A 20,941-nucleotide genomic window follows, 5' to 3' on the forward strand; every position below is an offset into this window, starting at 1 on the left:
ATATAATATAGATTTGTAGATGGACCTCGATTAATTTTTCAATTCTTTGATTCTGGTTTTGCAAAAAATGAATCATATTTTCGATACAACATGGATATGTACAGATTAATTTCTTTATTATTTTGTAATGGTTTTTACAAAGTATGATCTCGAATGAGAAACGCGAAATAGTACGGATTCAATTAATTCGTGTGGACGTTACGGACTTTTTATTTTAACTTCCGACAGTCACGTCGTAGCACACACGTGCTGTCGTTACCGTTGCGCACTGTTTTTTATAATTTCGGTCCAGTACGGATATTGATCGTGATATCATGTGTGCAATTGAGGCAAAAGGAAGATAGGTGGGGATAAAATACGCGAGTATGCACAGTGTGTCGTTAATTAGTTGAATGGCTGATTTCGCGAATATCTGATGCAAATTGAATACCTTTTTACTTCCGCGCGACTGCACGTTAATAGACTGCATGGCCTACAAAAGCAAAACAGAAAAACATGCAAAACATTTTTTTAATTATGTGAAAAAGTAAATTATTAGATTTTTACTTTTTTCCTTGAATTCTTTTTTTTAATAAAGAAACCAAGCATGACGGAAAGTATATACGGTAGTTGCTTCAAAGAAATTATCTTCATCTTGTCTGTGTACGTAAGATAAAAGTGATTAAAGTTTTCGTACAATATTATACTATTATCGCTTTTGCATAATAATTCTATTTAGCACTAAATACACTTCTATATGTGTATTTATAGAGAACAGGGTGGTTCCTCCGTTTACATTTTGTATAATAATTTTGTTAATAATAAAAATTTCAAATAAAGAAATATATTCATTTGTTAATAAGAATGTTGTAATAGATTTTAAACTCAAAAATTATAAAATTATATCTACTATTTGAAATGTTATTTATAAAAGATACTGCATGCTGTTCGCAAATTTGAAAGTTTTGAAATGCTTAAAAATAAAAATACTTTAACAAATGTTCCTTATTATGTATCGGCAGCTTCACTGGGGATTACTAAACAAATAATTCCAAGTAATCACTAGAATTCGTCGTCAATTATTATGAGTGGCTATAATATCTATAAAAACCATAATGTCACTTTTTTTGCTACATAAATATAATAATAATATATATGTAAATACATTTATGTATTTATTGTAAAATTTTATGCATGCTGAAGTTTATATTGTTTCGGTGATAAAGTGTAAATAAATTATTACACTGTGAAAATGAAAAATTGATTCGACTTGAAGAAAGAGGAAGTTGCGGAAAAACCAATCGATAAAAGAAATCCAAGCAATTCGGTGACGCAAATATGTGAGTGGTTTTTCCGGCTTTAGCGTAAATCTTCAAAAATGGAGAACGTGATTTCCGCTTCTACACACCTCATACATTCACATTTTACTTAGGATTGCCGAGACAGCTTTAAATCTTTGCACGCTTCGTAGCACATTTTGTATGAGGCAGATGCAGTACTTTACTCACTTCTAGCAGTCTTTTGGTTCAGTACTTCATCCTCGATCGCCTCGCTGAGATTCAGCGGTGGTGGTGGGGCCTTTGCCTTCGTTATCCTCAACTCTTCCTTGTCCACCATCTTTCACTGCCGTTGTTCTGAGCCTAGCATTGTTATCGACGTCGCGGTTTCCCGGTTGTTGTGGGATATTAATGTATCTAGCTCTAGTATCTGCTCTACTGCTAGTTACTAATGATCTGGAAAACCAAAGGACAATGAATGTCGAGATGTGTTATCATGGAAATATAAAATAGTTGAAATTACAGGTTTAAAAGACATCGGAATTGCTAGAGCGCTAAAAAAAGTCAATGTGACACTAAGATATATCCGGATTACATTTAAAGTTATATTAAATTTAAAAAATGCAATTAAAAATGTTTTTTTTAAGTTGTAATATTTAATGCAGGTATAATATAAATTATTGTATAACTATATACAATAATTTATAGTCTACATATAGTCTATAATGACTTTTGTTTTCGCTGATTTATTTGAAATATAGTGACAGTTTATTTGACGTTAGTTGCTTATCGGTATTGCAGGTGTTAATTTATTATATTGAGCAATTATTAGAAGTATTCTGAGTGCTTGTTACACGAAATTGGAATTACCATCTATTAAATCTTGCATACATTGTGCAATTGTAGCTTGTAGGCGGTGTAGAATATATCAATAATGGACGAATTAATCACTAGTTTTCTCACTCTGCATTTCAATTTGTTGTGTTTCGAATTTTCTCATTTTATCGCGGTGAAGTCTGTTATTACAATTTGCTGTTCGTGCGGTCGCAATACGGTTAGAACGAATAATGTACGCTTCGGAGCTTAGTTAGCAGTGTACAATATATATATAATTTATGAATAATAATTAATTCATTCGGATATTCTAATTTTCGAAATAATATCAGAGACACTATAACAGATCTGATGCATTTACATGCATTTTAATATTTTAAATTAACAGATATCACGAATTATAACATGTTTCACGTATTAAGGTATTTCATGTTGCTTCTCAGTAATATACATAATTTGTGCTATTCATTGTTTATAATGCTAAATTCGATATAAAAAATTATTAAAGGTGTATTATTACAAAGCAACGTTGCAATTAATCAATAGTTGTTTAATTACTTTAGATCACTTTTTAAAATTCTGGTTTTTAAGCACTAATTTCATATTCCATGGTGAATTACAAACAACCCATTTGTAATTCAACATTCGTTTAAACGCAGTTACATTGCACGTATTTACTTGATTGCGAACTTTTGGAGTTTGTTACACAGTAATATTTGTTTTATCACCGGAGAATCGCAATCGCGTAAAGAGAGAGAGAGAGAGAGAGAGAGAGAGAGAAAGAGAGGGGAGGGGTTGCAATGGTAGAAATGTCTAAATTTTCTCAACATTAGTCAGCTACGCTGTATAACAAGAAAAGCTTCTCTATCTTTTTCTCTTGCAAGGCATCTCCACTTCACTTAATCTTCACCCGTCGCTTTATCTCTTTGACGTTTTTAGGCGTGCTATTTCGTGGATAAACATAAATATTTCAATCAAAAACGTTAACCTTATAAACGCGTTAGTGTGTGTTATTAGTTTTTGCACACATTAAATTTTTACATGTTTTATTTGGCAGCGTTTTAGGCAATCTTAATGAGATGATTAAAATAAAAAGTACCAATCATTGTAATCGAAAAATATTCATTTTTAAAATAATACAATTTTTCTATTTTTTTAAATATATTTATTTGAAAGAAAATCGAGAGAGCTTGCATTGCAAGGTTATAACATATATATATTTTTAATCTTGCAATTTGTGCAAATTTACAGAATGAGTTAGATATATTTAACTCATTCTGGAAATTTGTACAAATTGCAAGATTAAAAATATATATATGTTATAAGCTTGTTTGACTCAATATCGCTTGTCGCTATATTTGCTATGTGGCAAATTGCAAGTGTTAATTGCGTTGATTGAGTTACCGCATGGTTTCCGTTATATCTGTAATGGTACTTGTAACAAAATCTCATAAATTTAGCTCTATTTCGTAGTTGAATCGGATCTTCCTGGAACCGCGGAAACTTCAATAATTACGCTTAAATGGGAAATTGTATCAAACTATTTTCACATCCGTTGGGTAGAGATCGCAGGTTGTTAACAGGAAGTTAAGTCACGTTATCTTCGTTCGCACTTACTTCCTACTGTAATTAAAATCCGTCTTTCAAACTTTATTCTGAAAATGTTAGTATAATTTTAATGTTCACATAATATGTATCTAAGCTGATTTGAATGAGAACATCCTTCGCGATGTAGCGCAATACGATGTATACTTGTATAATATTAGTATTACAATATAATACTTTAGGTACAGTATGTAATGTAATAAAATATTAATTAATTTAACATTAGGTGTGTGCAAGTTAATTCGGTGCCTTTACATTCTGTACCTTATTATGTTATTTTTTAATTAATTTTAATTAATTTTAATAACTTTATTAACTTTTTTCCTTTTGCAATTTATAAATGTGAATTTCAACATTTTAAAACGTTATACAATACATATATATTTTATAGTAAGCAGGTGGTATAACTTCACAAAACAGCGATGAACACGATGAACGTTCAAAAAGCAGCTCAAAACATTGCATTTTTTACGTAAATAAATATAGATATTTTATTTAAAAATAATGTAAAAATGGAAGTAATGTTAAAAATAAAAGTAATGTTTTAAATGAAGGTAACCCGCAAAAAGTGTGGAAAAAGTATCAGAAGTTTTGGAGTAAAGATTTTTTTGAAGCATGACAACATCCATGTGTAGCAAAAAAGACGAAGATGTTATTTGGACAAGAAAATTTTCCTCATGCAAATTTTTCCCTAGACTTAGCTCCGTCGGATTATCATTCCGGTCGCTCCATCATCACTTGACTGATATTTAGAGAACATATTTTAAGACAGTAAAAGAGATTTGAAAGTTTGAAAACTTCATTGATTCAAAATCGTCAAGTTTTTCTTGAGAGTATTCGTCAGCTGTTCGATAGAAGGAACAAAGTCATAGAAAGTAATGGAAGTTATTTCAAGCATTAAACTCTATTTAATTTTTTGCGAATAAACTTTAAATTTTATAAGAAAAATGCACCGAATAAATTTACACCCTGAATAGTATTATAATAGAATATCTTCATGTCTAATTTTCTAATTCAACGAAGAATATTCTCGAGAGAGATAGCAGGAAAGCGTAGATTCGTCGCGACGGATTACCGATGCCTCAGAGTTGCAAAATATATCTCATTGTACGTCGCTAGGAAAAATGCGCTTTTATCCATAAGACATTCATTAGCATTGCAAGTTATGTCTGCCATCTGTTTTTAATGATTGATTGTGCCTGACTATACTGTCGAGCCAAGGCGCCGCGCCACGCCGTCGGAGTTTATCACTGAAATTCTATGTAATCCGATATTTCTAAAACTTGTAGAAGTTTCGGATTTGTTTAATCTTATACAACTTCTTAGGTACTTCCATTCCCATTGTTAAAATAACTCCTACCTCTCAGCAGTTGCATATCATTAGCAGTATATTAAAAAATCCAAAAGTATTGTAAAAATATTGCAATAGTATAAATATTTATGTAGTGTCTCTTTAAATCTTTGTAAAATTAGTCTAAAAAATGATAAGTATATATAATTGTACAATTCTTCTTGTTTTTCTGTTAAATTCTAAACATATGTAATTACTTATAAATTGTTATATAAACAACATGCTTTTTAAATAAGGAAACAACTTTTTAATTCTTGTAAAGTAAAAAATTATTAAAAAATGGCACAAACTGAATTTTTACTCTATAAAATTGAAATTTGACTTTTGTTAAAACTAATTAGCTAATTATTCGAAAAATTGCACAAGCTCAATTTTTATTCTTTTAGTACGACGGTTTTTTCAGCAGATAATGGGTAGTAATTAAACAAGAATTGTTTAACATTTTAAACGTGTAGTAGTACTTGTCAAGTCCATGCACGTGAGAGTTGAGAACTTTCCATATTAAGAGACAGTGTTGTTTGCAAGTTATTATACATTTTATTGTGTAGCTGTTGTTTACGCGAGTACGGCGTTAACTTCATCAACATGTCACATCATTATATGTAACTCAAATTTTGTTTTTATTTTACTAATATTAACAATATCTATTATTCTTGTAAATTCAAAATCTTTCTTGTTTCAAAACTGCTTTTATACATTATTTTATTGCGCGTCATTTGGGTAACATTGAATAATAAAGTGACGAGCAATATTAGATAGTAGTCAGCGAGATTGACTTCTGACGATTGTGTTTTCTTCTAGATAAATATAAAATATGGGGAAGATATGGGGCAAATAACAGAAAGGAATGATATTAGTTGTAAAGAAATTAAAAAATGAGTAACATTCTGTTCCAAAAGTACATTAACAGATGGATTACAAGTTATTAAGAATAAAAGAGAACTAATATTAAAATCATGTGCAGATAATTTCAATCCTACCCAAAAAATTTGTAATTAAAATCAATAAATGTCTTTTAAATATTTATATATTTCCGATATCACCTTCTAATTTACAAAAACAAAAATATTACAACATTTATATTTTTAATACAATTAAAAAAGCATTTTAGTATAAGAAGAATTTTATATTATCTGTATTACATTTAATTTTTATCGTTTAAGAAAATAAAGTCTTAAAAGATCTAAGGTGTATAACGCTATTTTTCTCTCTATTAAATTTTAGTATTCTATCATATAAATTGCAAAAAATTGTTTGTGATACTAAAAGAAAGGCTAAAGAAATTAATTTTTTTTGCTACATCTATTACATAAACATGATATTATAACTTGCCATTTATTATGTTGCATTCTGAAGCAGATATCAGTTCTATTATCCGATGCATCGCGCATGTTATTATATACATATATATTTCATAGTTATGTGCGATCAGAGCCTTTTCAGTTAGTAACGTGTTGTTTCGTTAATAATGTAATATCAGGGACGATGTTTCCGTTTCCTGATCATCCGCAACGTGCATTCATCCGCGTATTGAAAAGTACTAAATGTGCGATCTAATGCAATGTAGTAAACAAAGCGATATAAATTACTATCACTGCAGCTTCTCGGATTACAATGCTTCATTATTCAAACACATAGATTAAAAGTAACATTTAACTGTATAACACAACGACCCTTTTATTATCTGCAAAAATTAGAATCTTAAAATAACTTTATGGCAGTTTCAAGTTAATACTTTATTTTTTGCTGACAATTGAAGTAAATATTTAAAAAAATAAAAAAATAAACATATTAATAATGGCAAAGACCTGTATTCGATTTCTTTTGTACCAATCATAAAAGTGTTAGCACTCATCGTTTATTTTATTTATTGGTTTGTGTGAAAAAAAAAATTAATAATAGATATAAATATGAAATAATTACTGTTATTTCTAAAATAGATTTTATTTCTCACAAATAGTACCTTTGAAATGCAATGCAAAGAAGATGCTTTATTATTCGCAACTTAGTCGCATTAACACATTAGTCAACGAGATAAATATAGTTATTAAAATAGCAAAAAAAGGAGTACAAGCAAACATTCAACAAATACAGTCATAAATCTTTATTGTCGAGAGGCGTTACCTTAAAATATATTATCTCCAGCAGCTACCATTTTTCATATTTTACCGTCACGTGCAGGTGTATAAGTCGACATTTTTCTCTAAAGAGTTAAAGCGGATAGCGACGAGATGTTGGGCTCTAAAGAAAATATTACACTTTTTCAGTTCTCCTTGATATTCTTTCTGACATTTTTATCTTTTTCTTGTCTAAAATCTCGCTGTTGCATTTATGCATTTTGTTTTATGAGACACCTATTGTGTTGGTAAAGAAATATTTTTTGTAGTATGTCTAATGAGATGCTTGAGAATTTTTCCGGAGAGAATAACCGGATAAATTTGTGTGCGGTTGCAATGTATTAATCGCTTTTCCTGTAAAATCAGATCTCTTCTGTGTGATTTATATTGAATTTATCAATATATTGTATAACTATCTTAATATCCTAATGTGACTATTTTTAACACAAGAACCAAAATGTTTGATTGCACATTTGACGAATTAGATAATTTTTTAACAAAGATGAAATAGTTTAGAATAATTAACAAAATTCATTTTAATTACAATTATTTCAAGCATATTGTAAATTATAAACTTTTATTGTTACTGTAAGCAATTTATTTGAAGCGTTCAAACAAAAGTGAAGACGCAAAAGAGAATTAAAGCATTGTTTAAAAGAGAATTATTTGACTTTAATATTAACAAAATAGTTTGGTAACCACGAGAACTTTGTATAAAGCATAAATTTTCCTAGAATCGGTCTCTTCATCAGTGTACTTAATACAGTCTTGTGGTATTCTCGTGATCGAAGTTTAACACGTGGCCAATGACAGATGCGCAATTGGATTTCGAGGAACGTTTGGAGGTGTACCATTGTTCTCTCAGAATAACCCATTACTAACACATGCGGTAAGGTTTCGGTGCTGTGCATTGCGACGGTATACTGATCTCTCGAATAGAACTCGAATGTCACGGCCAGGTATAATAGATATATGCCGAAATTGAAGATGATGTATGAGCAGAAGAGGGAAAGAGAAAGAGAGAGAAAGAGAGAGAGAGAGAGAGAGAGAGAGAGAGAGAGAGAGAGAGAGAGAGAGATATCTAAATAATTTTAATTTACTAATTAAATAAATCTTAAAACTTTGTATACTTTGAGCAATTATATAACAGTCGAAATTAAAGTATAGAATCGAGTAAAGTAGTAAATATTAAGAAGTAATAGTAATTTGCTATTTTAAAGTAATAATGACAATTAAATTAAAAATTAAAAATTCGAATAGGACAATCTTTCGAATAGGATAATCTTTCCACTTTTTTCAGATCCCATTTATTTTCGATTAAAATAGGTTTTAAAATTTAAATATCTTAAAAATTTATTAAAATAATAGATTTAAAAAGAATTTTTAGTCATATAATTAGCCCAATATTATTATTTTTATTTTTTATTATCTGATTTTGTTAAAGATAAAAAACAATTACTGTAAAAAATAAATATCTATATTAATGAGCAATTAAACATTAAATATAATCTAAAAGTAATATAAAAGCAGGTTTAATAGAACTACGATGCAAGAAGAAAAATACTCCAATTTATAGTTATACAAATTTTGCCCGGTTTGATGTATCTGAGTAATGCGATAAGCAACGAAATGATACTTGAGCCTGTATTCATGGAAGAATGTGCTCGACTGGAATTTCTCTTATAAAATCAGTGCACTTAATCGAGCAGCCTCGATCAAGCACAAGCGGATGATGTTTTATATGAATCGATGAATATAATCTGATCAAGTGAAATGCAAATTACACTCTACTAGTAAGTCAATTATTACATTATATGCATGCAATTATTTCAATTTTTACGGAATGATAAAGCACGCTAATAGAGTTTTAAATTTGAAAGATATCAGCATACAAAATGAAAATTACATATATACATTAATATTTTTCTATACACACAAAAAAATTAAAATTGTTTTTAAATCTCAATATAAATATCAGTATAAATAGATGCTTTTTAATTTACAACTTTTAATAGTTTAGTTTTATATTATAAACGCGTCTTTGTTTCAAAACTTTATAATGGAAATTAATGGTGTATGTTGTAATTGTGCAATAATAATATTTTATTATTATATATTGCGATATAGATTAAAATATTTATAAATAGAAATATGCAGAATTTAAATATATATTGTATTCTCAAATGCAATATAACTTTGATTTTTTGGAAATATTATTTTGTGAATTTTTAGTTTTGACAGAATACTTTTGTTTTTCCAAGAATTTATTTTTACTATTGTTTAAATAAAAGTGGTATGTGTATGCGTGTGTATGAGTACGTACAAATTAAAATAAATCGGCACAGTTGATTTGTTATCGCAAATCAGTACGATATAAACTCTCTATTTTTCCAAACCGTTAATATACGATTTTATTTACGTATATAGCTTTCAAAGTTTCACATTGTGAATAAAAGCCCATACTTTTGGATTAAAGATAAATTGAAAAATCATCGTATAAAAGCATATTTCAATTCTTTCATAGTCTTCCTACAATCATAACAAGAGATATTTGTTGCGTAACAAAAATATATTGCACGCACGCTTTTCTATAACAAACTCATATGTCTGACCGTATGTACGCTGTATCACTTAATTTCCGGATAAATTGGTGAAAAAAAAAACGTATTCTGAATCAATGATGAAATGAATTTTTCCGAGATGCGTGTATATTTACTTTTTTCTTGACAAGTTTCAAAGAGATTACGAGCTCAGCCGGATGGAAGAAAAATAGAATACTCATATCGCTCGCGGGGAAGAATGATCGTCCAAGACTTCATTAAACCAGCACTCTGACGTGTACACAGTAGTCATAGTCACGACAAATAAGCGTGATACAATTTCAGTCCAATGATAACAGTCACAATTAACTTATATTTCTCATATCACAAACCCGGGGGATTTCTATTAACTTTATTGTAGATAAATAAAGTAATAATATTAATAAATAATTGTTTACTCGCGCCTGTGCATAATGCTTGACACAATTTAATTTTCAGACTAAACTGGAACTCAACAATAAATCTCATGTAAAGTTTATACAATAAATATTTGTTAATTTATGTTTAAAATTTGCGGATTAGTTAATACCATTACTCATCGTTTATCTGAAACAAAATTTTAGTTAAATAGAAATATTTTGTTTTAAGAATTAAAATTTTTTACTTAATATATAATCGAATATTTGTAAAAGCGATTATTGATATTCTACTTTAATTTTTATATCAAACATTGCGTGGATAATATAGATTAAAAATGTGTTGCGCGTAATATGATTTAAAAATACTATTGCAGTAAATGCTAACCGCGGTTGTATCAGCGAGCATCATGCAAGATAGATCATGATAAAGAAAACATAAAGATAGAGAAACGAAAACTTTGTGTGCACGTAGATTTAAAGGCCCTAATAAGAAGCAAATGAAAGATTTCTTCTGATTAGAAAGTGACCCAATTAGTTACGAGTAAATTCTTAAGTCATTTGGTCATCTTGCCGTCACGTCGTGTTAAAGACGATCCGGCTGAATAATCACTTTCAAGCTTTTGTGAGTGTAATTACCTGACACTTAAGTCGTCTGTCTTACGGTGGTAGCATAGTTTACCGAGATACTTAGGAACTTGTTCACGCTTCCTCGATAATTCAAGCTTTCCGAACGGAACTTTCTACGGACCTAGCGTCTGAACATCGGCACAAACATATATCAGGCATCTAGAATTTCCTGCGCGTATCCGGTTATCTCCCATAAAGTATACAGAAAGTTACACGAAATTCGCGAGCAAATTGCGCTTTCCTTCGATTAAACTTTAATCGTTTATTAGCCGTGAAAGACAGAAAGGGATCAGTTAACCTTATTAAAGAAATAATCATGTATATAGAAGTGCAACAATCGAAAATAAAATTTAAAATTAGCTTCATAATTTCTTAGGTCGTACGTGATCTTTAACTTATCTATATCTCTTACCTATGTTCTAAGGTTTTATCAAAGAAAGTCGGAAACTAGGGTGCGCTATATCCTTCCCTTATACTATACATAATGTAACACGCTTCTCTAATGACACTTGAGAGAGATCGCCAGTATTAAATTTAAACACTTATTTTAAAAACTTAATAAAAGTTACTTAAATTCAATCATTAAAAATTTATTGCCTATGATCTTTGAGACTTTTAAATTCTTTTTAAACAGTTACTGAGAAGTTACTAATAAATTAATGTTCAATTTTATAAAGTTAGTTAACTGTATGTTCTGATCTAACTATTTAAAAACTGTAATTTGAGATTACGTATTAGACTACTTATCGTATATATATATATATATATATATATAAATATATAAAGTAAGTAGTCAAATACGTTATCTCAAATTAAAGTTTTCAAAGAGTTAGATTAGAACATACAGTTAACTAACTTTATAAAGTAGAGTAAGTAGAGTAACAGAATACCAAATGTGTGTGTGTGTGTGTGTGTGTGTGTGTGTGTGTGGAAGGATGTATGTGTCACGTCTCAAATTATTACAAATTTTCTAAATATTACATATTGTCTTATTACGTATGAATATTTGTGTAAAACCTAAGGATAATTATTTTATTAATTTTTAAGTTATTTAATTTCTGTTTAGTCTTAATTCTTGTATAAAAATGCACTTTGTGTTACTTGTAAATTCAATAAGAAAATAGTATTATGAATTGGTTCAAATTTTTTATTATTTTCTTCTTTATGCAGCTTCAGTTTATATAGTTTCATCAGAATCAGAGAATCAAATTCGGATACTCGCGATACTCGCGTATATATTTTAAGTTGAACATCTACAATGGAGGTTAGAAATTCAGAATACTTTAAGCAGACCAATAAAATTTAGCATTCGGCAATTATTGGGAAGATTGGACATTAACTAATAAATTTAAAAAAAAAAGATGTTTTTATTGTTTATATAAAAATGATAAAAAGACTAATCAATGTTGTACTCAATGCAACAAACCCGTTTGCGATAATCATAGATAAACCATTATTTATATGGTTATAAGAGCAAAGATAAAAACAACCAATAGGTAGGGTTAGAGAGTGCCGAAAAACACGGTAGGGATTGAGGGTTAATCCAATTTTAAATTATACAAAAATTATTTTTATATTTATTTAAAAATAACATGAACAAATTATGTGTGTGTAAGTTTTGGTTTACGGTAAGAAATTATTAATTATTAATGAGTATGTTGAGTAGAGAGAATTGTCGAGTATTAGTTTGAGCTATTTGAGTCTAATTTGAACTTGAAAGTAAGTATTAATTATTTGTGATTGCTATTTAGCAATTGCGCAATTCTCTGTTAAATGCAGCTAATGCTAATTCAAGGTAAACGAGTGGAATAATGCACGCTGTTTCACTGAATAATATAAAGACCTCTCTCTCTCTCTCTCTCTTCTCACATTTCTTTTGAACAATATTCCAAAGACCAAAATAAATATTATTTTAGTTGGAAAATATTTTTATATATTGTTTGCACAAATATTGCATATATATTAGCATAAAAATAAATTAGAAAAGAGAATAGAGAAAGATCTGTAAACGCTTTAAATATTTAAAGCGGTGCACACACAATAGGGAATTTATCTTCCGTTCTTGCATTTTTCGAACCTTGCAGATATAGAAAGATCAAACAATCTCTATCGTAGTACAATATTAAAATTTACTTTTTGTGTGTTTTTGTACAATGTAGAGATATATGTTTTATTCTTATTATAAGAGATGTTTTCCAAATTCTCTTTCGTCAAAAATAATATATGCCAAATAATTTGCGGCAATGATTTTTTAATCGTCTCGAATTCAAATCGATTTGTTAACGAGAGTAACGTAAGTAGGATGCGTAATACAGTTGTTAATTCGTTTCTTGTTTACGTCACTGTCAATTTCAATTCCCGTTGCGCGGTTTTCGCGTATCTGTCGATTATCGATGTAAAACGACGGGTATCGGGCGAAACGCAAACGTCGATCAGTCTCGCGGCAAATCATCTGTGTTTCATGTGTACATATGTGTGTACATACAACAAGCTGATGGATATGCGAATGAAATATATATTTTTGCGCAGCTCTTAAATTATTTTAGCGTTACACTGTCAGATATCCTCACTTGTTAACGTCATGCATATTCATCCAATTCTGAATTTTGCAAAAAATATTATCTCCAGATAAGATTCGTTCTCTACCGCTACTTCTTGTCATATATGCCAAGTCAAAACTGACCTGGAAAATCGTGGAACGCGAAATTTTTTCGTTACATCTGAAAACGAATCATATTACACGGTTACATTACTTTTTTGAGTTCTCTCTTGACGTTTGCACTATTCCTATTTTTATTTTATATATTAATTCTTTCGAGTTTATTTTTCAAGAAATATTAAATGTAGTATTGATAGATCAATAATATATAATTTATATATTGACTCTCTTCCTTCATTGTAATATTCCTTTTTGTTATTACATTAATCTTCGGTCCGATGGTTATAAAAAGGAGATATCCAACTTTTAATCTTTTTATTAAAATATTCTTCCTTGCACAAGACAATGTTATTATTGCAATTAATCGATAGATTTATAAATCAGTTGTGTTACTATACACAGTATGTGGATAGCGAGTTATTATTTGTAGAGTAAAAATATCGTAATTGTGTATGTTATTGTTTTACATTACGTAATTATTTTAATTATTTGAAAAATAAAAATTGAAATTAATAATGTAATAAAATATAATTGTTACATGTAACACCCTTTGTTCTCTCTATATATTTTTAAAATTTGTGGAGCAATTTCAATTTTACAATTTTAAAAGAATGGAGCACGTATGGTTTTTTTGTAATCTCTCTTTTGTAAGAGAAAATACATTTTCAATTCTAGTATTACTATGCTGGGATTAATCCTCTGAAATTATAGTTTATGCTTTTGTAAAAACTTTGATGTTTCGACTTTATGAATATGCTTCTGTTGGTGTTATAGCAATAGCTGGTACTTCCTATCCAAGGCTAACGTGGCTTTTATAAATCTCTTAAGGGATTTTAATTTTAAAGTTCGTAGCTTTCTCTCTTTCATGCTTCTGTTATACAAAAATGGAAAATGTGAATTTAATGTATGTAGGGAATATGACTGTGCGAGTTGAAGAATAAAAAACATTATAATAAAACTCAAAGATCTGTAGTATTCTTTAATTGATTCAAAATCAATTTTTCTCCGATAGAAATTTCATTTTTTCCTAATTGCTGATTTAGTGTATTAAACAGAGTGATAGTTTTAAATTAGATTTTGTTAAAATAAAATTAAGTGACTTAGTTCTCGAAAAGTATTTTATATAATATTAATGAATAAGTAAATAAAAAAAAAAAGAAAATAATCTGAAGTAATTTTTACAGAAATATTAAACATAGATATTCATACATACATATTCAGAAATATTCATGCATAGACAAAAGATTATTTAAGAAATAAAGTAAATCTCTCATTTCCTACTATAGAGTTTCGGAATTTCTAATGATGCGTACAACGTCAGTGAATTCAAGTCCGAGTTTGAAGTACGAAAAATAAGTTCTAACTAATTTGTGGAGTCGCGTGAAGCGTAATTTGATAAAGAATCCGTTAAATTGCCACGAGCAAAGTACCTTATAAAGGGTATTCGTTTTTAACGATTAATTAGCTTGTCTTGAACACGAATGTTTCCCATGCGACACTACATATGAGAAATGGATGCCGAATGAGTAGGTAAGGTCACACAACGCAGGTCGTATCAACAGTCTTTCGATCTTCTTCCCAATTATAATTTAATTGGGTCATGATTATATTTACGAAAGTACTTTGTTAATGTATAAACATACACATTTTTTTCAACACAATTTTTTTTAAACTAAAAATATATTCTACAAAAAAATCACGTAAAACGTATTCAATTATTCCGATTTATATAAATAACGTAATACTTGGTATAGCATTAGTTTTGTATCATAAACAAGAATTAAATATTAATGGCAAAGATCGATTTCATTCAGCTTTTATCATTCAAAGTTTATCATGAGTGATTTCATTAGTCCTAATAATTTTACCACAAAACTTTCATCATACATTTACGCACGCACCATTTCACTTATGTTACACATTCACATATCCGTTAATTAAAACAAAGTTTATTAATCTCAACGTCCTTTATACTTTTAATTTCAAATTTCGCGGAGATATTTTTTGTTAAATGTACACTTACGTGTCGTTTTCTTTTTCTAAAATGTTCCCGCGACGGAAGATCACTCTTTCCTCGATCTTCGATCACTGGTATAATGAAGTTGAAAAGTCAGGTAAGCAGTGAAGAGTGTTGCGTACTTCCGTCACGATTTCTCTGTAATGAGAGCTTGCCCGATATTCATGCTACGAGAGGCGGCATGCTACTGGCTGAATCATCCCTCTTTCGCTTGCGAGGCACCCCCGTTATTAGGTCGACGGTAGCGCAGCCAGGTGGAGGGTTGGACCACTATTATAGTCGCTCTAGTTGGCATATATTCGGACTTGCCGATTTGGAAACAGCTTGAAATCATCTCAAAATTGCAGCAGCTTTTTTCTATTCTTCTACTGCCAGTTCATCCATAACGCTTTAAGCATCAATACACAAAAATGAGTTACTTTTCATAATAAATTTGTGCAATAATTTTTTATAAATTAAATTATACAAATATTGTAAAAGATATAATATTATACAGACCTGTATTTAAAAAAATTTTTAAGTAGATGTACCAAATGGTAAAATCAATAAAAACTTTGTACCGCTAAGTACTTTGTGACCAGAATATCCAGCACAATAAAAAAACATTTACGAAATAATTTAGAACAATTTCCATGATTGAAATAATTGTAATTATTTATTACTTTTTCACATTATATACATAGAAAGAATAGTTTTGCTAAAGTATCTAAAAATTTAGTTACATACAGATCTAATAATTATTTTGTTGAATCACTAAAATAATTTTTATATTTATATGTAGCAAAATTTTAGGTGCTTCAATAAAACCGTTTTTGCCATATACAAGTATACTTTTATTGTATAATTATTGTATAGTTCTATTAATTGTTAAAGAGTACAATTTAAAAAAATGTAATATATGATTTTTCATAGAAATAAAAATTGCGTCTTTGTATAATCATGAAACAGAAAAAAATAGAATATAAAAATAATATACCGATTCTCGGTGAAAAAGTCTAGGATTTTCGTGTGGAAAAAAAGATAAAATAATTCCAATGTTTCGTTTTTTGTCTCGTGTAGATTCATCACATCCGCACTATTTCGGTGCCATTAAACTGTTTTTGATATCTTGCATTCTCTACGCAGCTCTCCGATTCGTATTTTATAAAATACGAATAAATTCTGAAAGTTATCTACCGAAAGTCGTTCATTAAAGAAGGTCAAGGAGACCTTTTTTTGGAACGATATATGTAAACGTGGATAATTTTTATTCGTGCCCAATCGATGCGAAATGTAATTACATTATTGCTAATTTGCATCGCGTTGTAAAATTCTACATGCAATTTTATGGCGTCATTCGCGATATATTGGATATCACTAACCGAAACTTTAGTAATAACGTAGCGCGCAGTAATGTGAGTAAATAATATTGCGTTGCAATCGATCGCTTCGTATGTTTGCAGAACGATTGGATATATTATTCCAAGTGTTTTTTTTTCTAATCTTCAATCATACTCGCTTGAGGAATAGTAAGTTAAATATTATTTCTCATAAAGAGTCTTATTCAATCAATAAAGTAAATTTAATTATACAATTATTTAAGAATGAGTGTTTTAGGATTTTTAATGTCGGATAAGTTGAAGATTATTATTTATAAAAAGACTCTGGCACATAAAAGTAATATGATTCCTTTGAAATTTAAACGCATTATTTCAGCGGGTAAACTTTCGGGAAGTAATATACATGTACCAATACATATAGTGCGATTTTTTATCATGCATCTGGTCTCGTGAATCTATCTAAAGTTAAAAATGGAGGCTTTACCTGTTATAAAAGGCACATCAAACTTGCAATTCCCGAGTGGATAAACTATATGCAAGCTTTACACGTGGATGTGTATACAAGAAAATATAGAGCAGAAATTAGTTCCAATATACGGAAATAAAGTAAATCCTTCCTCTATTTACGTTACTGTGTTATTAGTGAAAGTAAAATACAGAATTATTCAAGAAATAACTTAAACAAAGTCTTAATTAATATCGGGTTTCATAATTGAAGGTTTAAGGGGATTTAAAATAATAATGGTATAGAGATAGAATCTTCGAGAATATATCGTAATTCGCTACGCCGCGTGTCTCTGAATATCAAAATTTAATTTTGTTTTACCTCAAACTTATTTTAACTTTAGATTATAATTTAGATCTTGTCTTTCTGATATTATTTAGATCTTGTTTGTTCAATTAATGTATAATTTACATCTACATAAATACTTTTATATATTTTATAAATTTATAGAAAAGAATTAATATTTTCAAAGTTACGTGGGATATAACATTTTAAAATTAATTTATACTTCAGAAAAATTTCGTCATCTTTTATTAAAAAAAAATATTGTAAAAAATTTTAATAAGAAATTTCTAAAATTTTGCTTGTATAAAAGTAATGAAGAATTTTCTATTATTAAATTCGCAGTTTAATTCGTAAAACGCTTTTAATTATATACTTATTATATTTATTATGTTACTTTACTTATTATATTTATTATTATATAGATTTGTGCTGATCACTAATTGCCACTTCCATTTATGTAAGCGTGTAAATCTATTTATGTATTAGTTAATTAAAATTGTAGTACCTCATTAATTTTATTAATAATGAAGCTATTTGGTTTTGTCATTGCGGTTCTTAGTTTGATGAATTATACTAGAACATTACTGTGCAATTTCAGCATATGATATTAGAACGATGCGCAGGATCATCTTCCTCGTGAAATTACTTTAAGCCAATTTCTCAGCGTTAAATTAATTCATCGCAAAACTAATTTTCTAAATAAGCAGCAGTAAATTGCGCATCAGAACAAATCTATCCATTTTAATTGTTGCTTTAAGCTATAATGTTTAAAAGAAATAAATAATATAATAATATAATTCTAAAGTCATATTGTACCAGAAAAAAAAACAAAGGATATTCTTCTGATATTTTTAGTTACGATAAATAGTTTTGCATTATTTTGCTCATGCTTGTGTGTGAAGTTATATATCATCGTAAAGTATGCCCGTGAGCTTGTATATGTTCAATTCTTGCAGGCTTGGCGCACGGCGAATGATTTATAGCTAAAACGTGCAGGTATATAATACTGGTAGTATTTACGTTAAAAAATTGTTTTTTTATGATAAATCAGAATATTTTTGCAAATTATTTAGATTTTTAACTTATAAAAAAGAGCTATTTTATAGTAATTAAAGTACAATACAAATTCATTATTTAATTTATATATTACTTGTTATTACTTTTATTTATATGTTACTTTAAATTGTAATTGAGATTGTGTTAAATACTTTTTTTTTCATACAATTATTTTTTTATATGCAATTATAACTTTTATTTCCTTTATTTTGATGAATTGTTTAAATATTGTTAATTAATTAAACATTATTTTGATAAAAGGTAATTTTCGATTCTTCATAGAATTAAAAGTTACATACTTGTAGTTTAAAATAGAGAAAACAGAATATTTTAATTTTTCTCATATCTGCAAATTTTACGTACTTCTATTATTATGAATATATCAAAATTATATATTGTTGTAATATTTTAATATTTTAACATATCTTTTATCTTTTTTTTCTTCTTGTCGACAAGAGAGAACAAAATACTTACTATTTAATTTTGTTTTAATATATGTTTCGTACTACTAAACTGAAATATTCAAAGTAGAATACAAATGTTATCTATTGTAAAGATAATTCAGATTGTAAATTCAAATGTTTTTTTTCTTTTCTTCTATGGTAATCTCTGGTGCGTGCAAAAGGGAATGTTCAATATCTTTGCATCTATACGACGTTTCATGATTGCAAAGCTGAGCATATGTAGATTCTTAGAATGGTGCATAAAAGAGCCTGCATATCTAAAGCAAATATTCTCGGAAACAAAATTTCCTAAAAAAGTCGAATTGAAAAATTTTACGGTAAATATATTTTTCCTTTCATGTTTGTAATAACGATGTACATTTGCTGATTTTCCAGATTGATCTTCTTGTTCTTCGATGAAAGAGATTAAGAGAATAAAGCGTTTATGTATCAAAGCTAAAAAAATAACACACTTAGTGAAATGTTAATTAAAACGGAGAAGTAATTATGCGTAATTATATTGTTTGAAGTTCGTTACTAAATCTTAGCCGTATGCAATTGCGAAGAAGTTTATGCTTGTGATTTGCAAGTCCACTTTGGTTCCGGTACGTGCACCTGTAACTCATGATTTATAACTCTGCATGCACAGAGGCAAGAGCTATTGTCTAATTCCGTTAATTTTGTATCGTCTCGAATTTCAGTAATGTTTACTCCAGCCGATGTCTGTTGTTAAATGATCCAGACAGCCGCACACAAAAAAATAGGAGAGCTCCACTCAGCGTTGTAACGAATGAAAGGCAAATTACGTATTCAAATTATACATGCGTAATCACGTAGAATGTTACAAAGAACTCTTCCCCCTGGCATGTTCGCAGAAAATTTGTTTAATTATACTATCATCGATACTGAGATATCTGCATCATCGCAATCAATTATCTTGCATTTGTTAATACATGCAGGCAGATTCTCATAAATTTGCAATTTGCTTTCGTATCATACTCTCAAAATAAAAATTTGATGTAACTGTAAAGCATATCATGATTAATTTGTGTAGAAGAGCCATGAGCGTGACATGAGCCCGTGTGAGTATTAAATGTGAATGTTTTAGCAAATTATTATTGGTGGTAATTATTCAAATGTTTGTAATTGTTTTAATAATTTAATATTTACATAACTAATAATTACATAACTAGAAAGTTGACTGTTATAATCTTAACAGCTTTTTTAATCACTTGTACTAGATGGCACTAATTTCTTGCATTATATATTGGTTGTGTGTAATTGTGATGTAAGAGTTCTGTGTCTGCTTTCTGTGCCAAAGACTTGGATTAACAATTCACCCAGAACAATATCAAATTTGTAATTGATTATCAGCTCTCGAGAGACAATGGCAAACCATCGAGTGTACCTTTGCTAAGACATTAGTTATCGTGGAGCATGCATAAGCAAACAAATGAAGATTATGATCTTCAGTCAGGAAGGAACGACTTGAGAGAGAGATATTGATTGTATTCATCTTCTACTGAATTTGATTCCAAAATGTCATACTGAAAGAAGCAATGTTAGTAAAATGTGTAATAAACAACTAAAAATTACATTAGTATTTACTTACGGTTTTGCGCATTCGATTGTAATCGTCGTTGTAAATTCGCGGTCCGTTCCGGCGATAAACCGGAATTTGCATAGTACCATGCAGAATTAATGTAAATATTCCAACAGTGCCATTATTCCATTCCGGGCCTACCTGAAAGCGCGTAAATATACACAAATCAAATATGCACGCGTGACAGACGCGGACGTACGGCAAAATAATTTTAACCGATCAATATTCGATCAGTTGCATTAAACATATTGGTAATTCATGTATCGTCATACAACGAGACCCGTTCAGGTTCTGATGTACTGTTT

The 20,941-nt window shown here is 29.0% G+C and overlaps 2 protein-coding genes across 7 annotated transcripts in view; both read right to left on the reverse strand.

Annotated features, from left to right (window-relative positions):
* Positions 1–15,813, reverse strand: part of LOC105832139 (ankyrin repeat and death domain-containing protein 1A) — a 28,422-nt gene extending 12,609 nt beyond the window's left edge. For 2 of the 5 annotated variants that reach the window (XM_012672811.3, XM_012672812.3), the window contains exons 1-2: positions 15,432–15,811; positions 1,488–1,712 (exon numbers count right to left, since the gene is read on the reverse strand). In XM_012672811.3, the coding sequence (XP_012528265.2) occupies positions 1,488–1,596 (109 nt within the window). In that variant the 5' untranslated portion in view covers positions 1,597–1,712; positions 15,432–15,811. Of the gene's footprint in view, positions 1–430; positions 1,713–15,431 lie in introns of those variants that run through there. The other 3 variants (XM_012672809.3, XM_012672813.2, XM_028189151.1) reach the window with 3 other exon arrangements.
* Positions 15,814–18,771: 2,958 nt separating this feature from the next.
* Positions 18,772–20,941, reverse strand: part of LOC105832146 (neuroendocrine convertase 1) — a 29,555-nt gene continuing 27,385 nt past the window's right edge. For both annotated transcript variants that reach the window (XM_036285798.1, XM_012672826.3), the window contains 2 exons: positions 20,646–20,777; positions 18,772–20,580 (listed from right to left, as the gene is read on the reverse strand). In XM_036285798.1, coding sequence (XP_036141691.1) covers positions 20,503–20,580; positions 20,646–20,777 — 210 coding nt within the window. In that variant the 3' untranslated portion in view covers positions 18,772–20,502. The remainder of the gene's footprint in view (positions 20,581–20,645; positions 20,778–20,941) is intronic.

Source organism: Monomorium pharaonis, chromosome 4, assembly GCF_013373865.1.
Source record: "Monomorium pharaonis isolate MP-MQ-018 chromosome 4, ASM1337386v2, whole genome shotgun sequence".
Lineage (NCBI taxonomy): Eukaryota > Metazoa > Arthropoda > Insecta > Hymenoptera > Formicidae > Monomorium > Monomorium pharaonis.